The sequence below is a fragment of the Channa argus genome, chromosome 11 (assembly GCF_033026475.1).
Source record: "Channa argus isolate prfri chromosome 11, Channa argus male v1.0, whole genome shotgun sequence".
Taxonomy (NCBI): domain Eukaryota; kingdom Metazoa; phylum Chordata; class Actinopteri; order Anabantiformes; family Channidae; genus Channa; species Channa argus.
This window is the reverse complement of record NC_090207.1, coordinates 14,969,182-14,988,376: the sequence shown is the minus strand read 5'-3', so window position 1 is coordinate 14,988,376 and position 19,195 is coordinate 14,969,182. Positions and strand designations below refer to the sequence as shown.

Below are 19,195 nucleotides of genomic sequence, written 5' to 3'. Positions count from 1 at the left end.
TTAGTTTTACTAATCAAAAATAACTCAAAAACAAGCTTGAAAACACTGGTGCAATGCCATCTTGTTTTTGTCTCAGGGTATTACGAGTTTAACCAAATTGATGTTTTTTTTTTTTTGAGCTCAGTACAATTGGTACTCTGGCTCGGGTCAGTTTGTGTGACCCAGTCGTCCAGCAGTGAGGGGCTCTACTGAGGAAGTCAGCTGGAAGATCATTGCCTGGGACCTATTGTTCTGACACCTGCTGAGGACACTTTTACTTTTCTTCTTAAATCTGTTGTCCTTGCTGGTGCAGGTGTTTTAACTGTTTCTTTTCAGATGACATGATGGTCATAATCATCCCAATAATTGAGGTGAGTCACTTGTGACATTTTATGACTTCCTTCCCCTGCACACAGCAAATTCAGCTGTGCTTATATAGTATATACACATAAATGCTTTATAGACTCAATGACATATTTTAAAGGTGCTTTAATCTCAGATATGCCCATTCTGCTTTGAGACTTATTGTAAATCGTTATGCTTATAAAGTTCATTTTAGCCAGCTATATTTTCTCCTGCAGGAGTGTGAAATCACCCTCACCCCCATGTTTGATGGGTACACAGTAAAAAAAATAAAAATAAAAAAAAACACACTAAAGTTTTGAATGGTTGTTACATATGCTGCAGAAACCAATTTTATAAATTATGGTTATAGCATTTGTGGTTTCTTCTGGGAACTGCAGGTTCTTCCCACAAACACGTTAATTGGTGACACTGAATTATTCTGTTATGTATATTACTGAAGCTTCTGCATTTGTCAAGATAATGCCTAAAATTAAGATTTTCCAGTCGTTATTTCTCCCCATGAGTACGAGTGACACCATGTGGCCATTACCAGAACTGCATCGGATCAACAGCCTCATTCACATGCCTGCAAGCTTCAGTGAAAAGGTTTAAATTGGCACAATCACTATCGCAGCAACCATTTTCGTACCCTGCATTTCTGAACATGATAAAATCCATTAGTGCACATTTTGGGGTCAGTGGGTAGAAAAACAAAACCGCTGTCAAAAAGAAAATATCACTATGACCTTGCTGTACCAGTAATCACAAGGTTTTTGGAATCAAAGTTATTCCACCCAAATTTCATCATCTTACTCCTAGGAGTTTGACAGGGATACTGTAGAACATTCTGATAAATGTAGACAACGAAAACATTTCGTGAGATTTTATTTTCAACAACATAACCTTGACAAATTGTAATACATTATGCTACTGTTTATTCTTAAAAAATGAAGTCATAGGAATATGCTTTTTTCCTCTTATAGTCTAGCATAGAATCCCCATCACTAAAGCCATTCATGTTTGTTGTGATATATTGAGAATGAGGCCACTCAAAACACCCACCCTCCCACCCCACAGATCTGCATCAGTAACTCATCTTGCATTTCCAACATCCCCTAACCCCCAACCACATCAAAGCCAGGGCAACCCAAGTGGCTACATGCTTTCTCCAAGGGCAAGAAAACAAAATCATAAAAAAAAAAAAAGAAGAAGAAGAGAGAGGAAAAAAAAAAAAAGGAACACATGAAAGAATCACAAAGTCCTAAAAATGTGGAAACTGGTGAGAATTTGTACAGGTGTGATCCATTACTGAGCACTGTGGGGCAGTGCACATTTATCCATAAAGGTCATCGTCATTATCTTCATTGAACACAGGGCCACTACCAGTTCCCCCTGAGCCATGGCTTGTACCGCTGCCGCCTGTGGCACTGGAGGGAAACCTGAAAGACCAAGAACAAAGTTATATCAATTTTTTTTTTTTTTAAATAGGGGATTATACAGTTTAAATATTACTCCATACATCAAAAAACAAAAACTGAGAAATAACAGTTTTCAGTAGTGTAAGGCTGTAAATGAGTTAAACATCTTTTGAAAAGCAGATTATGTTTGGTTTCTGTGGACTTTCTCAGATGTCTTAAGGCGACCAATAAATTCCTGTGTAACCCTGCTCAACTATGGGTGCCAATGGGATCATGATTAAGTTGCTTATGTGCAACAACAGTGCAGGAAAAGGTCAACCCACTTTTATGGAGTTGTTTTAAAAAGCTTAAAACACACAGCTGGCAACACTAATGCAGATACAAAATGTCACAGAACGTACCTGAAACTGCCAAAGCCTCGGCTCTGCTGCAGTGTCTGAGCAAACATCTCATATTTGCGAATGTCATTGTCACTGACAGAGCGACGAGCAAATCGCATGGCCTCTTCAAAATGGTCCTTCCTTATCTCTGGCACAGGATCATCCTCCTCCACTTCCTATGAAAGAAGGGAGAACCGAGAATTTATAGTTAGTATAACCCCTAAATACAGGTAGCAACAGGAGAGCAGTAGTGTAAAGATACTTGTCCAGAGAACAAGTAATGACCATAGCTGATGGGTTGGTCTGTCTCTCCCTCTCTCTGCGAATCTCATTCTCAATGCTCTCTCTGATGGCCAGCTTACATGCCCGCTGGCAAATTTCTGTAAGATCAGCCCCAGAAAAGCCATTGGTCATCTTTGCTAAGAAGTCCAAGTCCACATCCTATAAAAGCGAGAAAAAAAAAAAAAAGGAAAAATGAAGATTTGGATTATGTCATCTGAAGGATGTGACATCTAATGCATTTAATAGTGTTGCGCAACAGTGCATCTGCACACAAATATAATTGCAGTTTTTATTGCCAACATTTGTGCGTCTGTTATTGCAGCTGTAAGTAGCAGCATTATCACCTTGCTGATTGGACTCTTGCGAAGGTTGGCCTTCAGGATGCTGATCCTGCTCTTCTCGTCAGGCAGAGGGATATAGATGAGCTGATCTAGACGGCCAGGCCTCAGGATAGCAGGGTCGATGATGTCAGGTCTGTTTGTGGCTCCAATGATAAAGACGTTTTTCTTGCTTGACATTCCATCCATCTCGGTCAGGATCTGGTTGATGACACGGTCAGCTGCACCACCGCCATCTCCGACATTGCCTCCACGGGCCTTTGCTATGGAGTCCAGTTCATCAAAGAAGAGAACACATGGAGCTGCTTGACGGGCCTGAAATCATAAGGACACACAAAATGATCTTACAAAAGAATGTAGAATTAAATTCTGTAGTGAAATTTGTTTCAATATGTTTGACTTAAAATTTACAACATTCAAAAATGTATTCATCTTATCTGTATGAAAGCTCTGAAATGAAAAGAATATGCACACAATCCCACCTTGTCAAAGATTTCTCTGACGTTTGCCTCAGACTCTCCAAACCACATGGTGAGCAGCTCAGGTCCTTTGATGGAGATGAAATTTGCCTGGCATTCATTAGCGATGGCTTTGGCCAGCAGAGTTTTACCACAACCAGGAGGACCATAGAACAGTACACCTTTTGATGGGGTCATGCCAAACTTGAGGAATTTGTCTGGGTGTTCCACTGGATACTGAATTTAAAGAGAAGGGAGCACATTAGAGTCAAGATTATTTTACAGTTTGACACACATTTCAGACAGGATCTCACTTCCAAGACATTTTCATACCTGCACCAACTCCTGCAGCTCTCTTTTGACATCTTCCAGACCTCCAATATCATCCCAGGTGATGTTAGGTACCTCAACAACTGTCTCCCTCAGTGCTGATGGGTTGCTTTGGCTCAGGGCCCACTGCAGGACAACACTGACTGTTATTTATTCAGGCTTTTGTAAGTTACATTGCACAATCTTTCTCTCAGCACAGAGGAAAATTTATATTTTAAGTATATATTAAGAACCTTGAAGTCATCCATGGTGACGGCAAGTGAATTCATGACTTCAGCATCAATTGTCTCATCCTCAAGGTCAATGAGGTCCATCTTCTTCCTGATGGCTTGCAGAGCAGCCTCAGAGCAGAGAGCAGCCAGATCAGCACCCACATGTCCATGGGTCTCATTGGCTACCTACATAAAGATGGAGCAGTTAGTATTTAACATACTCCTGCCTAGTTTCCCCTACAAACCATAAAATTCTATAGCCCTACTTGTAATCATGACTTGCAACAGCTCATTTATACATCTAAACTGTTTACTAGCCAACACATGCTTGTCCCACGAGAACATGCAAATCTAACATTTCAACATAAAGCAGGCTAGGCACTCTAGAAGGAGCCTAGCTTTGAGCATCCAATTTGATAGATGACTTAGATTTTTGCTTGCCTTGTACTTCACTTGTAAGTCGCTTTGGATAAAAGCGTCTGCTAAATGTAAATGATTGATGACCACTGCCATTCCACAATAAACACATTGTGCAATTTAATTTATTTTATAATTTAGACTTCATTTGTTCCCCATTTTACTTGGAAATTGTAGGCAACGACTAACAACCACATGAATCATAGTGAAGTTAAGTATCATATGACTGAAGAATTGTGTAAAGACCTGTTCCAAGTCAACATCATCAGCAAGCTTCATGTTTTTGGTGTGAATCTGGAGGATCTCCAATCTGCCAGTAGCATCGGGAATGCCAATATCCACTTCCCTGTCAAAGCGCCCTACAGACAGAAGAATTGAAACATTAAATTAATTTGACTAAGACCAATTCAGTAATATTATGGATGAAATATTAGAATCCAGTAATATTGTGGATGGTAACATTTCGGACCGCATATGTTAGTTGACAACAATTTATTAAGCGCAAGTATTGACCTACTGACTAACTGCAGAGCCTATAAAATAATTATAATTACAATATGCTTTGTAATTCATTTGACAGAACAACTTGACATTATATAAAACACATTTAAAAGTAGTAATTATAGTTATTGTTAGTTTTAATTTTTGAATAGCTAAAGATGACTAAAAGATATAAACCTGACAAAAATTAAAGACTTAAATGCTGCTTTTAGAAAACAGTGTAGCCCAGTAGAAAATTATAGGAAGGTAGACTAAATTGAAGAGCTATACAGCAATTAAACAAATGTACATTGTTTTACAACTTTAACAGGCAGGTTTATAAAAAGCATCAATAAAAATGAGTTAAAATATGCAAAAAAGTTATGAATGCACACTCATAACTAACCAAATCTCCTAAGAGCTGGGTCAATGCTGTTAGGTCTGTTGGTGGCAGCCATGACGATGACATGAGCTCTTTGTTTAAGGCCATCCATAAGAGTCAGCAGCTGAGAAACAATGCGCCTCTCCACCTCTCCATGAGTCTACAAAATAAATAAGAACAGTGATGCTTTCATTTCATTACCAAAACATAAAAAATACATAATCCTAGTCAATTAAATAGAAAACTCAAACCATAGGCAGACACTGCTGCCATCAAGTTTCTTTTCTGCTCACCTTCTCTCTCTTAGGAGCGATTGCATCAAGTTCATCAATGAAGATGATGGCAGGAGCATTCTTCTCTGCTTCCTCAAAAGCCTTTCTCAGGTTACTCTCACTCTCTCCAGCCAACTTACTCATAATCTCAGGACCTAAAACAGACAGCCAAAACATTTTTATTTCAGAGAAAAGTTTAATCCAAATCTTATATAACATTCAAATGTCATTGAATACAATAATTGTTTTTTAACTGAACTCACATTCCAGGAGATGAACCACCTGCATTTTATAACTGAATTTTGAAAGTCATGCTGCACCTTCTATGAAAAGCTTACGTCCCTTTTTTAAGATCATACAAACTCAGATTATAAAGAGATGCAGGGGAAATTAAAAACTTACAAACCACATACACCAAGGCCATACAGTTATGGACAAACTGTTAATCTCAAAAGGTCACCAACTATCTAGAGTAAGCGTATATAGAAGCTTGATATGAGTGTTCACACCGTTTATCAGGAAGAAGAAAGCTCCAGTTTCATTGGCCACAGCCCTGGCAATCAAAGTCTTTCCAGTACCAGGGGGTCCATACAGCAAGATTCCACGTGGGGGCTGAAAGAAAGATGAAAACACATTTGAAATGTGACCCAATTTTAAAACATTATGCATTTGAAAAATTATAATCAGAGACAACAGCAACTCAATACTGTCCACTAAAAAGCAATACATTTGTATCTGGTTATAGCCAATTAATATTTGCTGCTACTTATTCCTGCCAAAGTGACATTGGAGACATTTTAAAGATGCATTTTGTTTTATAGAAATTCAATTTGAGAAGAGAATTTTCAAATTTTCTTACTACAAAATCTCAATGCCAAACACAATTGCTTGTTTTCTCGCATTTAAATCATCTTACCTTGACTCCTATGGCCTTGAACAGTGCAGGGTGTCTAAGAGGCAGCTCGACCATCTCTTTGATCTGAGCTAGCTGCTTCCTCACTCCACCAATGTCATCATAGCCCACTTCATTCAGGGACTCTTCCTCATCCTCCATAAGGAAATACAACATGTTCAAATTTCAGTTGTGTTTAATTTCATTAAATGTTAACTCATACATGTGTGCCAACTACTCACCTCCCTCCTTATTGGCTCTCCCTCACAATGGATGACTGTATCAGGAGCAACAATACAGTAAGGGGAAGGATCAGTCTCCACAACCTTAAACTCCACAGCACGCATGCCACCTCTGACCAGGAAAATATCACCTTTATAAAATAAAACAATGTTAAAATTTGCCACTTTTATCAGAGCTACATTCAGACATACAGATTTAACTGCCAAGCAAAACATAATCTTTGTCCTACCAGTAGAGCCCGGTACTCACCTTTGCGGATTGGCCTGTAAGCCTCAAGGAAGTATGGCTTCAGGTAGACTTCAAACAGGTTGCCAGTAATTCCTTCTACTGTGTCATCTATTGGGAGAACATGGATCCTCTTTCCATACTTCACATCAGGACATGGTTGAATGCTGAGGAAGACATTAAACTTTACACCAGTTCTTGTTTGTTTGTTGAAGGAGTTTAACACTATATGCTTTGCCCCCTCACCTGATGACATCACCTAGACGGACTCTCAGATTGTTGCGGACCACCCTGTTCATGCGAACTTTTTCATCAGAACAGGTGTCATCAGACAGCACAATGCACACAGTCTCCCGCCGCTTCTTTCCCTTCATCAGCACTGTGTCTCCACGGAAGAGTTGCAGCTCATCCATCTTGGTCTGAAGACACCAAAAACATTTTTATATGTCAATCTGTGTTATTACATTTAAAATATTAAAATAAATTCCATTCATACACCACCAACTACTACCAGTCAGTTTTAAACTTGTAGATTCATAAGACTACAATTTTTTACCTGAGAGAGAGAGACCACACTGTTGTCTTCATTGATAGATTCATCAACAATGAGTCTGTTTGGTCTGTTCTTCTGTTTCAGAATTGCAGTGGCTAGATCATCATTTTTTGATCTATGATTAAGACAAACAAAACCACCTATAGTTTAACTTTTCAGATTGTTTTCTGTGCTCAAGACTTGATCAAGTGAACATTTTGTCCGTATTTCAACACATTATAAAACTGATTTATTAGAGACAGACATATTTCATGTTCGGTTTCAAAAAGTTATTTCCACACATATGCATAACATTCAAGAAAACTACATGTCTGCTCGCATGGATTACAGACAGAAGAGACATAAGAAACAAATAGGTGCTGAAACAAATCAGCAAGATTTATTTTAGACAAAAAAATAAAATAGAAAAATTACACTCTTAAATATGAGTTATTGAATGACTGTAGTTTGTAATAATATGTACGTTATGTTAAATGCATTTCTAAGGTATCTCTGTTAACCAGTGAGAATATGCAAATTAAGTTAAAATATGAGGCGTTACAGACCTAGAAACAGTCCAATATGGCTATAAGACCACTATTAAAAATCATTTAACTGTTGCCGCTAACGTTAGATTAATTCACAACTCGCCGACACCAATGACCGAACAACACTTAACATTACGTAATATTCGCATTATCACATTCAATATACCGTCAAATACGTCACCCATCCAACATTTTCATAGTCAGAAAGCGACACGTTAACATTACTAGAGAACTCTTTGGCTGGTTTAACGGTTTCTCTTTCAGGGTGTTAGCATGCTAATGCTAGCATTTAAGCTAACTGACTGGCGAGCAAGGGAGCCCAGATGACACAGCAAAAGAATTTGGGAAAAAAAAAAGAAAAAAAAAAACTTTCTTAGCTAGCTAGATTATCCACTCAAAAGCGGAAGCATAACAACTCTATTGGGACTTTTAAGAAAATTCCATGCCAGAGTAACAGCTATTTATTAATTTGACGTTTTATTTCAAGACAGGTAAACGTTAGCTAAAAGCGAACTAAAGCCCAAGTATCATTAACTTGAATGCACAGCCAGCCCTGTTAGCCTGCTAACGTTAGCGTTGATGCGTTGTTTAGACCGCTAACACTACCCATCTTGACGACTAACGTTTTTATCGTAAATGTATGTCAATGTACGTGACATTCGGTGAGAGGGTTTAGATTTTTTTTACCCACTTACAATTTGTCGCCTATTCTAGACACAGGCTAATAGCCGGTCTACAGGCCAATTTATCGGTGTGAATGTGGATGGCTTTGGCCTTGACACAATTGCTAAGCTAACGTTAGCATACAAACACGACAGCAATGACTGCGCTTTGTCAAGTCGCTGTCACACAGCTAGCTAATTCTCTACAGTTGAATGGTCAGCAACAACCGTATAAATGACAACAGTTTAACAACTATCAGAAATTTGTCCTGAGACTACCCAACTGTCAGTGGATTTGAATTATTGGGTTTTCAAACCAATGGAATTAAGTGTGGAGTCTGAAGTAACTGACCCCATTAGCTCCTTTGCTAGGAAACTCGCTAGTGAATGTATTAGCAACCGAACTTCAACGAAATACGCATTCTGAAATGTAATTAGCTGATAAATACACATTTTTAAAAGACTAAAATGTCTATACTTACTCCCCTCCCGAGGCCATGATCGCCAAGCTGAGTTACTATTCAATAAATAAAGAATTTCTAGCTAAATGTTACGCTTAACCGGTTCTCGTTACTCAACGTTCTGTGGTATCACACGAAACAGCAGCAGTTTCCGTGCTTTCTGTACAGTTATACCGTGGATTGCAGCCATCCTTCATTCTGATTGGATGTTGGCCTTCGACAAATTCGACCACCAATCACTGACTGTGCAGCATGTCGTCTCCAGGATTAATGTGGTGCTTGAGCCAATTGTAAACTTAAGGGCTGTTTTATTTTCATCAACTCCACTTTTATTTGCCTCTCAGTAAACCTCACGTATCCAATTAACTGTTACCGCGTTGATAATTCAGAATAATAAAAATAACACACTGAAGGGGAAAATAATCTGAGCGGTTTATTTATAGGTAAAACACATACAAAAACGGTAAACACTCATTGTAGTGCGGCAATACAATTTAGGTTTTGTATCCACTAAAGTTGTATGTATTTAATTATTTTAATTATTCCTGCCAACATAAAAATGTATTTTTACAGCCAGCTAGATTGCTTTTAGTTACCAAATTTTATGGTATAACTTAGTAACATGTAACACATACACAACCAGCCAGAGACAGTTGTACTTCTCACTCTTTAATTCCTAAAATACACTACCACGGTATATAAAGCTTTGTTGGGGTGTGGGTTTCAGTTCACAAGCAAGCAAAAGGTGATGGTACTAAGGGAATGATAAGGCATTGTTCTCTTGTCCCTTTGTAGGCTCACTAGGTAAGGCCAAGTCCCTGTACTCTCTGGCGCAGCTCCATGGTGTCCAACAAAGGGCCAGACAGAGCTTCCTGTAGGTATAAAGGAAGAACCCTGCAACACAAAAGACAGAAAGTAAGATGGAGGCTCACAGAGTAGTACATTTTCTATGACTAAGCAGACTCTTTAAACTAATACACTTATATTTTATTTATTAGTTTTTGGAGCAAAATATGCCATTAGATCTTAAATGAACACATTTTTACAATGTATCATGTGGCAGCTTACAGCACAAAAACATTTTTCTAATGAATATATACTGTAGATATGCTATCAATTTGTTCAGTGGAATTTTATAAACCACAAATAAAGAAAGAAAGAAAGAAAGAAAGAATTTATTGTGATTGGGCAAAACCCATCAGGTCTGGGATTTTTTTTACTCTTACAAATATCTTTCAATTCAGGTAAACTGTTAAAACAAGTGTATGAGCCGATGGGAGCTTTCTCTCCGTTTGTTCTGCTTTTGTTTTTTCTATAGTCACTCTGTTTTGAAAGGTTAGGTAAATTAATTGATGATGTCATCAACGACGTTGCATAACTGCCTTTGAAGTTTGCCTAGTCAGTTGTCAATGGAAACAATGTTTTGTATTAATTAATTTTGGAATTCATTTGTGGAAAGACTTTATTATGAGCTCAATTGTGGAATTTAGAATTCAATAAATGTTCAGCGTTTGTCATACAATGACTTCTGGAGTGGACACTCCTGTCTCTACAACAAGTAAAACAACATTATTAAATATCATAAACTTCATTTTTGCTGTTTAAACTGTTAAATCTACAGTACATAACATTTTTCTGATATTTCTATATGAATATGCTCTATAACCTATCTTGATGGGAAGAGTCTTAAGTCTCAATCTAATCTGAATACTGTAGCACAAGAAGTTTAGAACACAATGCTTCAGTGTGGTTGGTGCTTCAGCTCCCGAACACCTACAGGCATGGGTTTGTTGAACTTCACAAATGTAGTACTTGACCTGAGAGGCATTTTTGTCAAAAAGGCTGAAGGGTACACACAGTCTATGACAAAATACAGAGTATTAACCACAACCTTAGGAAGACAGTGGTTATCAAATGTGTCTTACTCAAATGATGATTCTTTGTTAAAGCTCCAGGTCTTTTCCCAACAAGCCGCTGCTTCCTGTCTCCTACCGAGCCTCCACAGTACTTCACCACACCACAGACCTGCACCTACACACTCTGAAACATAAGAAACAACATGAAGATGACAACACTAACCTGGTCATAAGACCATAGTTACAATCAATGTTTTATATTTTTGTTACCTCATTAAAGAAAAGAGACTGTATTAAGAAAGTTAAACCAGACCCTTCTCTAACAACATAATTTTAATTGTCTTTGAATACCTCCCCCAATATGTGCAATATTTTCATGCTAAATCATTATAAACAGGATTCAGTCTATAATGATTGTTATTAAACAAGGGACATAATGTGAAATGTTGGGTTTTATTTAGTGACTAGTGTCCAAGTTTTGCTGTATAAATTACCAAGAATCTGTGCTGTGTAAGTATACCTGGGGATGTCTGCACACTGAGCTGGAGGTCTCTCAGTGCCTCTTTCAATTTGTCAGTCTGGGTGAAGCTTATGCCCCTACCAGCTAGTGAAAGCCCCTTCAGTTTCTTGAGGATACACAGGTCTGTTCCGTTTTTGACAACCATGTCTGCACTGGAGATCTGTGATTGGAAGCCTGTAACTGAACAACAACAGAAAAAATGCACAGAGTAGTTGGAGTTAAGGAGTTGTAAAGAGGGCTATTTCACTGCAAAGCCATTAAAAAGTCAGATAAGTTCTCACCTCTCTTTTTAAAACACACCTTCACCACCAGGTTAATACACCTGTAACACAAAATACATTCTTATATTTGTATACTTAAAAAGTTATGCTGGGACTACAGAGCGCTGGATCTCACATACCTTGTGTAGTGAGTCACAGCTTGTTTCCAGTCTTTCAGGTGAGCATAACACTGACCCTGCAGGAGGTAGGCAGCCCCGGCCCAAAGCAGCACCGCCACGCTATCATTGACATCCCTGGTCTCACTCTCACCTCTCTCCTCTTGATGTTCTAAGATCAACTTCTCTGGCAGCAGTTCCAGTGTCTTGCTGATGACCTCATCACACAGCACCATGCAATCTGCAGGCAGCCGGGACATGAGCAAGGCAGCGCCAGCCTCCAGATACAGCTCAGGCAGCCTGGGGAGTAAAGGGACTTCAGCTTTGACCTGAGACAGAGACATACAGAAATTAGATATTAGTCAACATTTTAAGAATTCTTCTCTTTCCTTCTGACTTGTGACACGCAATTTAGTTTGTTGTATGCTCAATTTAGTTTGTAGTATACGAACAAATACATTGTATCAAAAGCTCATGTCAAACTTCCATGTCTGTGTTTTCATTCTTACTCCATGTTGATCTTCCGAGTGAAGGGTAGCAAGCAGGTCCAGATAATGTTCCACACCCTCTGATACCCTGGAGAAACAGCAGCCAGGCCCATTTAGAAGTCCCACTGTGCAAAATGTGTCTACTATTCTCATCTATGTCTATCTACATGACAGAGAAGGTGACAGAGACTGTGAGCTCCATGCTGCTTTTCTCACCTCCCGTGGAGGACACACCTCATAGCCAGCTCGTGAAGGACAGAGAGGGCAGAGGGAACTGAGAGCAGGCTACTCAGTGATTGGCTGGGAAGCAGCAAAGATGGGGAGAGGAGCTGGACACTGGACAGAGCAGACTCTGTAGCGGACGTCAATATTAGAGTCTAAGGGACATAGAGAGTTTTCATGGAGACTTTTTCTTTAGTGAATATATGTCTGTTTCTAAATTAACTTTTAGAGTATTCAGGTAATATTTGTGTATGCATGGCCTAGTAATTGAACAATAAACATAATTTATCTACACATACAACATTAAAGCTTAGACTTTTTTGACACCCTTTTTCTCATGCACATAAGCATATATATTTATTTATGTTCCACATAGGTATATTACTCACTGAGTGCAGCAAGCGAAGAGCTTCTATCTCAGCCTGTGTGTTACCCAAAAGTCTATAGATGAGCATGCTCTGATACAGAGCACAAACACATTGGGAGTCAGTTTCCAGTGCATTCCTGTAACACTGCAGTGCCATCTGAGGGCGGCCCTGAAGACAAATGCAAACATATACACATACTAAGCAAGCAAAAGCATAAACCAGTAAGGCCCATCCATGATTTATATTAATATTATGTTGTAAGAATAGCCAGGAGGGGTACCATTTGTGCCAGACAGGAGCCTGAAAGGAGGTGTATGTATGCTATTAGATTTCTGGGAGCTGCCAAGGACAAAGCAGCCTGCAGACCAGTCAGGGCTTCTGAACTCTGACCTTCACTCAACCTTTCTGCCCCTTAATAAAAACATATAAAGCAAACAAAATATGGAACTTATTACCAAGCAGTACAAATACAAGAAGTGCACTTATGTGTCATCAGTCATCATTCTAAAATGTTTACAATGTTTAAGAGTAGTAAGTGTGTAACTACTCATGGCTTTGGTCAACCTGTTTACAAACATAAAGACCAATGCAGCAGTTTCGATTCAGATAATATCTTTCCTATGCTACTACTAAGTTTGCTTGGTCCTGTAATCTTCTTAAAACACCCTTAGAAAAAGTGAAGAGACTATAACAAAATCCATCCATCCATTAATATTATCACAAGATTGCTGGAGCCTATCCCAGCTGTCATTGGAAAAGAGGTGGGGTATACCAATCACAGGTCAGCAGTCTATCTCAGGGGCAACACAGAGAGACATAGAAAGACAGACAACCAATGACACTCACATTCACATCTATGGGCAATTTAGACTCACAAATTAACCTAAAGTGCATGTCTGAACTATGAGAGGACACCAAAGTACCCAGAGGAAACACAAGCCTGGGGAGAACATGCAAACTTCACACAGAAGGGCCGTAGCTAGCGGGTGGATATGAGCAAGGGACCTTCTAGCTGGAAGGCAGTGGCACTAACTAGGTGTATGTGTATCAGTTGGGGCCATTAACAACGACCACCACCGATGCTGTTGACCAACAGCGTACCGGTGAAAATTTGGCTACTGTTGGTCAAAGAAGGAGAGGAGGAAGGCATGTTTGTAGGCAGACAGAAAATAGGAAAGAAAAGAGTGGAGGACTGACAGTAGTCACGTTGAATGTTGGGACTATGACAGGGAAGGCTAGAAAGTAAGTTGACATGATGCAGAGAAGAAAGGTGGATATACTGCATGTCCAGGAGACCAGGTGGAAAGGCAGCAAGGCTCGAAGCTTTGGAGCAGGGTTCAAGTTGATTTACCATGGGTCAGATAGAAAGAGAAATGGAGTAGGAGTTATCCTGAAAGAGGTGTTTTTAAGAAATGTTCTGGAGGTGAAAATAGAATAAGATAGGGTGATGAGTCTAAAGCTCTGTTGTCAATGTTGTTAGCGGTTCTACCCCACATGTAAGATGTGACTTAGTAGAGAAGGAGAAATTCTGGAGTGAGTTAGAGGAAGTGATGCAGAGCATCCCCAGAGGTGAGAGAGTGGTGATTGGTACAGATTTTAATGGACATGTTGGTGAAGGGAACAAAGGTGATGAGAACGTGATGGCAGATTTGGTCTTCAGGACAGGAATGGAGAAGGACAGATGGTGGTAGACTCTTCCAGAAAAGGCAGGAACATAGAGTGACCTATAAGAGCAGAGGTAGAAGGACTCAGGCTGACTACATCTTATGTCGAGGTTGGAATCTGAAAGAGATCAGTGACTGCAGTGTTGGTAAGCAAGGGTGTAGCCAGAAAACACAGGATGGTGGTGTGTAAAATTACTCTGGTGGTGAGGAAGACGAAAAGGACTAACTCAGAGCAGAGGACGAAGTGATGGAAGTTGAAAAAGAAAGAATGTTGTGTAGTTTTCAGGAAGGAGCTGAGACGGGTGGTCAGGAGGTGCTTCCAGATGACTGGACAACCAACTACAGGCAATGTGATGAGGGAGAAATGTAGGAGGATACTCACTGTGTCATCGGGAAAGTGGAAAGTGAACAAGGAGACTTGGGGATTGAACGAGGAAGTTCAGGAGTGTATACAGAGAAAGAGGTTAGCTAAGAAGTAGTGGGACACGGAGAGGACTAAAGAGAGTAGACAGGAGTACAGGGAGAGGCAGCGTAAGGTGATGGTAAAGGTGGCAATGCCCAACAGAGAGCATTAGGACTTGTATCATAGGTTGAACAGCAAGGAGGGAGAAGTCGATTTGTACAGGTTGGCGAGGTAGTGTAGGATGTGATAGAAGGACGTGTGGCAGGTTAGAATGATTAAAGATGAGGATGGAAATGTATTGACAGGTGCCAGGAGTGTGATGGGAAGATGGAAGGAGTACTTTGAAGAGATGATGAATGAGGAAAATGAAATAAACCAAAGAGTATAAGAGGTGACTGGTGTGGAGCAGGAAGTAGTAAAGATTAGTTTAAGAGTGTGTGAGGAGGATGTTGAAGAAGATGAAGAGTGCAAAGGCAGTTGGTCCTGATGATATACCTGTGGAAGTATGGAAGTGTCTAGGCAGTAGAGTTTCTGACTAGTTTGTTTAACTAAGAGTTAAACAAGAGTGAGAGGATACCCAAGGAATGGAGGAGAAATGCACTGGTGTTGATTTAATTAACAAGGGTGAGGTGCAAATACAGAGGAATAAAGCTGATGATCCATGCAAAGAAGTTGTGGGAAAGAGTAGTGGAAGCTAGGCTAAGGGCAGAGTTGAGCATTTGTGAGCAGCAATATGGTTTCATGCCTAGAAAGAGTACAACAGATGCAGTATTTGCTGTGAGGATGCTGATTGCATTGTGTCTTCATAGATTTACAGAAAGTGTATGACAGGGTGGAGAGAGAGTAGCTGTGGTATTGTATGAGGAAGTCTCGAGTGGCAGAGAAGTATGTTAGAGTGGAGCAGGACATGTATGAGAGCTGTAAGACCGTGGTGAGGTGTGCTGTAAGTGTGACAGAGGAGTTCAAGGTGGAGGTGGGTCTGCATCAAGGATTGGATCTGAGCCCCTTCTTGATTGCTCTGGCGATGGACAGGCTGACAGATGAGGTTAGACAGGAATCTCCATGGACTATGATGTTTGCAGATGACATTGTGATCTGTAGCGAGAGCAGGGAGCAGGTGGAGGGAAATCTAGAGAGGTGGAGGTCTGCTCTGGAAAGCAGAGGAATAAAGATTAGCTGCAGCAGGACAGAATACATGTGTGTGAATGAGAGGGACCCAAGGGACGGTGAGGTTACAGGGAGCGGGAGCACAGGTAAAGAAGGTGCAGGACTTTACCTACTTAGGGTCAACGGTTATTAACTAAGATTTATGGATGTAGTGAGAGAGGACCACATGAGAGAGGAAGTTAGTTGATGTGAGAGAACAGGATACAGAGAGATAGGGTTAGATGGAGGCAGATCATTCACTGCAGCCACCCCTAAAAGGGAACAGCCAAAATGAAAAGAGGAATAAGAACCATTAACCATGAATGTTGCTGACCTTGGGCGATTAATGTGCAAATCTGCAATAATTCAACAAGCTTTCTAGTATCCATCAATAATAATGGAATTTCAGAGGACTCGCTTCTCCTGTTGTTGCCCAATCCATCACCAAGTGTCTCGAATAGAGAGGACAGGTCCATCTGCAACACAGGACAAAACAGTATAGTTTAATTTTTATCATACTGCCGTGCACAAAACAATAAAAACAACAAGTACATCATCCCTGGTCAAGCCTGTGGTATAAAACACAGTTGAAGGTAGGATTTGTATAGTTTCTAGGGGGAGACAACAAGATATTGATACTTCATTAATGTGCACATCATCACAATAATAATAACAAGTCTTACTCCAAGCACATCTGCATTGTAATGTTATCTTTTGTAATAATTTATGGTAATTATTTGTACCATTCAGTTGCATATTGTGTAATAATTGTTTTCCTGTAGACATCACATAACCTCCTCTGTGCTTACATATCCATAGCGGAATTAACTCAGAACAATGGTTTGGTTAACTTCACAATCTAAATAACATTAATTGATAAACAACACTCACAGCCTAAAAACAGGATCTTACCTGGGAGTCATTGATCATATTCAGCTGGCAGGTGGCCAGCCATATTGCCCACTGCAGACAGAGAAGGTGCACTATACATACATTTAAAGCTGTGTTTCCCACTGACTTAAGAACTTCTCTCCAAAACACATTAGGGTCTGAAGCCAAAGTGTTGTTTCCTGTCATTTGTAGTGCTGCAAGGTACAATCGGAGGCTGTAAAAGTCCGACAATCCTTCGAACTAACATGAAACTGGATGTATGGAATTTTTGATATATCTGTATATCTATTGCACATCCATAGTTTTCTCATTATTTTACAGTGTAGGCCTACCTCTCTCTGTCGATTGCAGAAGGAGCAACTCAGCTTCTGTGAACTGAGACTGAGAAATTGCGCACACACAGGCATTATACAACACTGACAGCTCCAACTGTGTATGATCTGCAAGAGGAGGAACACCTGCAGATGAAAAAAGGAAGACTGATTATATATAACGGTAGCAGCTCAGCTTTGTAATTTGACAAAATTCGGTCTTTTTAACTGAAAGAAAAGGAGCACCTTGAATCTTCCTTAAGAGTTTGTTGAACTCAGAGCTCCACCCTCTAAGACAGGTCTGGTTCTGGCCAGGGATCGAGGTGTTTCCTCCAATTTCCTGCAGCTGAAACAATGCAAACTGATAATGTGAACACATACACACAACACGTTGTTACCCAATAATCAATGCCGTAACAGAACCAAACACATTTACTCGAGTACGATTTAGAGGTATTTGTGCTTCCTCATACATTTTATGATACTCTGAACACTGTCCCCTACACTACTTTTGAGAAAACATGGTACTTTTTCGTTTATAATATATTATTATAATAAAGTGCATACGTATTAATGTACCTGTAATAATGGGCTGTTTTAAAATGAAATTATGTAACAATTAAACATCTGAGGTCTTCGTTTTGCACAATCATTACTTAATTTAACGCCACCATCATTCATCCGCTGAAAAGTCACAAACATTAACTTAATATATTAACATACCTTCCATTTGTTAACCAACTCGTTGTTTTCCTGGACCCATTTACCTAATAAAGAAATCGGCTGACATGTTTTATTAGACATTGCATCACAATTTTATGAAGAAGTTGGCTGTGTTTTGTTCGAACTTTCCCTCGCTTGTCGAAGAAGAGCTGACACAGGAAGTAAACAGCGTTGAGTGTGTTTAAGCTGGATTCTGCTGCCGCCTGCGGTCACATCTGGCGATGACACCTGCAGCGTGTAAACACCAGGTGGCGCCTGGACACACTCAGACTCAGTTCTGGAAAGTTCAGTCGTTATATTTCCACAGCCACCAAACTGTGAAGTTGTTTGTTTTGGTTTTTTTCACCAAAATGTGACGTGCTACTGCTGTTTGCCTTTGCTATGATCTTTATAGCCTTCCCAATAAATATGAAAACACACTCCATTATAATACAATTACACAATTTAATGTATTCACTGCATCAAAGGATCACTGGCCACAGTCCCGATGATATTCTATCACAGTCACTGGCACACATACAATGCAAGAAAAAACATTCCAAGCCTTTAACTTTATTACAGCTGAGTCACGACAGCCATTTTTCTAGTTGTCCCTCCCAAGGTGACTCTCTTTTCTTCCCCAGTTTCATTCCTCTCATCACTTCTCATTCCTGTCTATGTATGCCATCATCCCAGCAGTGCATCATCTTGTTCCCTGCTCTCTGCAAACTCCATTGTCTGCCCACAGCAAGTACACTTGCAGCTGGATAGGCAGCTAAAATGTATGCATATATGTTTAATTCTGGCTCTGCACATCTTAATTCCCAGAGGATGGGTTTCACTTTATCCTGTTATCCTGACATTTTCCTCTGCATCGATCCTGCTATTTTCCATTTCTGTCTCTGTCTCACTCTATCTCTGTCTCTCCATCCATTTCTTCAAGGACAAGGTTATTAAGTGGCAAAAGCTTCCCACCTCCTTTCCCTCTCAATGTCATTCAGCAAGACCTCAATAATAAAAGGTTTGTAATAAAACTTTGTAAAAAGTTTGCTGTAATGAGTCTAACCTATATGTTAAGGTTTGTATTAATTGTGCTATAATTAATCCACACGTGGCATCATCAAAGAACAACCTAAATGTGGCTAAAATAGGCCTTTGCTGGACATTTGAATCTGTTATGAGTTGCTTGTTTTATGTGAATTTATTTAGCAGATACTCATGGTTCCTTCTTTTGGCTGAAAGTTACCATAACTGAAGTTACTGAGTTCACAACTGGTTTCTACCTACTCTGCTTCATTTTCCTCATTTATAAACGTGATGGTGCCCTGGAGAAATGTTGAATGTTATTTCCGCGTGTGCTGTGTCTCACCAACAGCACCAGCAGATTTCCAA

At 39.7% G+C, this 19,195-nt stretch overlaps 2 protein-coding genes across 2 annotated transcripts; both read right to left on the bottom strand.

Annotated features, from left to right (window-relative positions):
* Positions 1–1,192: 1,192 nt before the first annotated feature.
* Positions 1,193–9,036, bottom strand: vcp (valosin containing protein). The gene is made up of 17 exons (XM_067519840.1): positions 8,878–9,036; positions 7,210–7,321; positions 6,900–7,072; positions 6,678–6,820; positions 6,428–6,558; positions 6,210–6,341; positions 5,803–5,905; positions 5,315–5,448; positions 5,046–5,181; positions 4,406–4,518; positions 3,764–3,928; positions 3,534–3,656; positions 3,225–3,437; positions 2,749–3,057; positions 2,408–2,563; positions 2,144–2,298; positions 1,193–1,763 (listed from the first exon to the last, which is right to left on the bottom strand). Exons 1-17 carry the CDS (start codon positions 8,892–8,894, stop codon positions 1,658–1,660), a joined length of 2,421 nt encoding a protein of 806 aa, XP_067375941.1. The 5' UTR covers positions 8,895–9,036; the 3' UTR covers positions 1,193–1,657.
* A 239-nt stretch (positions 9,037–9,275) lies between these two features.
* Positions 9,276–17,979, bottom strand: fancg (FA complementation group G). The gene is made up of 14 exons (XM_067522275.1): positions 17,825–17,979; positions 17,348–17,447; positions 17,123–17,248; positions 16,812–16,984; positions 16,234–16,375; positions 12,967–13,097; positions 12,708–12,854; positions 12,313–12,473; positions 12,118–12,184; positions 11,633–11,937; positions 11,514–11,554; positions 11,233–11,412; positions 10,782–10,896; positions 9,276–9,750 (listed from the first exon to the last, which is right to left on the bottom strand). Exons 1-14 carry the CDS (start codon positions 17,903–17,905, stop codon positions 9,657–9,659), a joined length of 1,863 nt encoding a protein of 620 aa, XP_067378376.1. The 5' UTR covers positions 17,906–17,979; the 3' UTR covers positions 9,276–9,656.
* Positions 17,980–19,195: the final 1,216 nt, after the last annotated feature.

What these genes read in the sequence shown, in the direction of transcription:
- fancg (XM_067522275.1), bottom strand. Translation starts at nt 17,905, where the DNA reads ATGTCTAATAAAACATGTCAGCCGATTTCTTTATTAGGTAAATGGGTC. An exon ending in TCTGCAATCGACAGAGAGAG is followed by an intron (nt 16,985 to 17,122) that starts GTAGGCCTACAC and finishes TGTACCTTGCAG; the next exon opens with CACTACAAATGACAGGAAAC. An exon ending in AACAAAGAATCATCATTTGA is followed by an intron (nt 9,751 to 10,781) that starts GTAAGACACATT and finishes TTTGTGTTGCAG; the next exon opens with GGTTCTTCCTTTATACCTAC.
- vcp (XM_067519840.1), bottom strand. An exon ending in GAGAGCCAATAAGGAGGGAG is followed by an intron (nt 6,342 to 6,427) that starts GTGAGTAGTTGG and finishes TTCCTTATGGAG; the next exon opens with GATGAGGAAGAGTCCCTGAA. An exon ending in TCGCTCCTAAGAGAGAGAAG is followed by an intron (nt 5,182 to 5,314) that starts GTGAGCAGAAAA and finishes TTTATTTTGTAG; the next exon opens with ACTCATGGAGAGGTGGAGAG.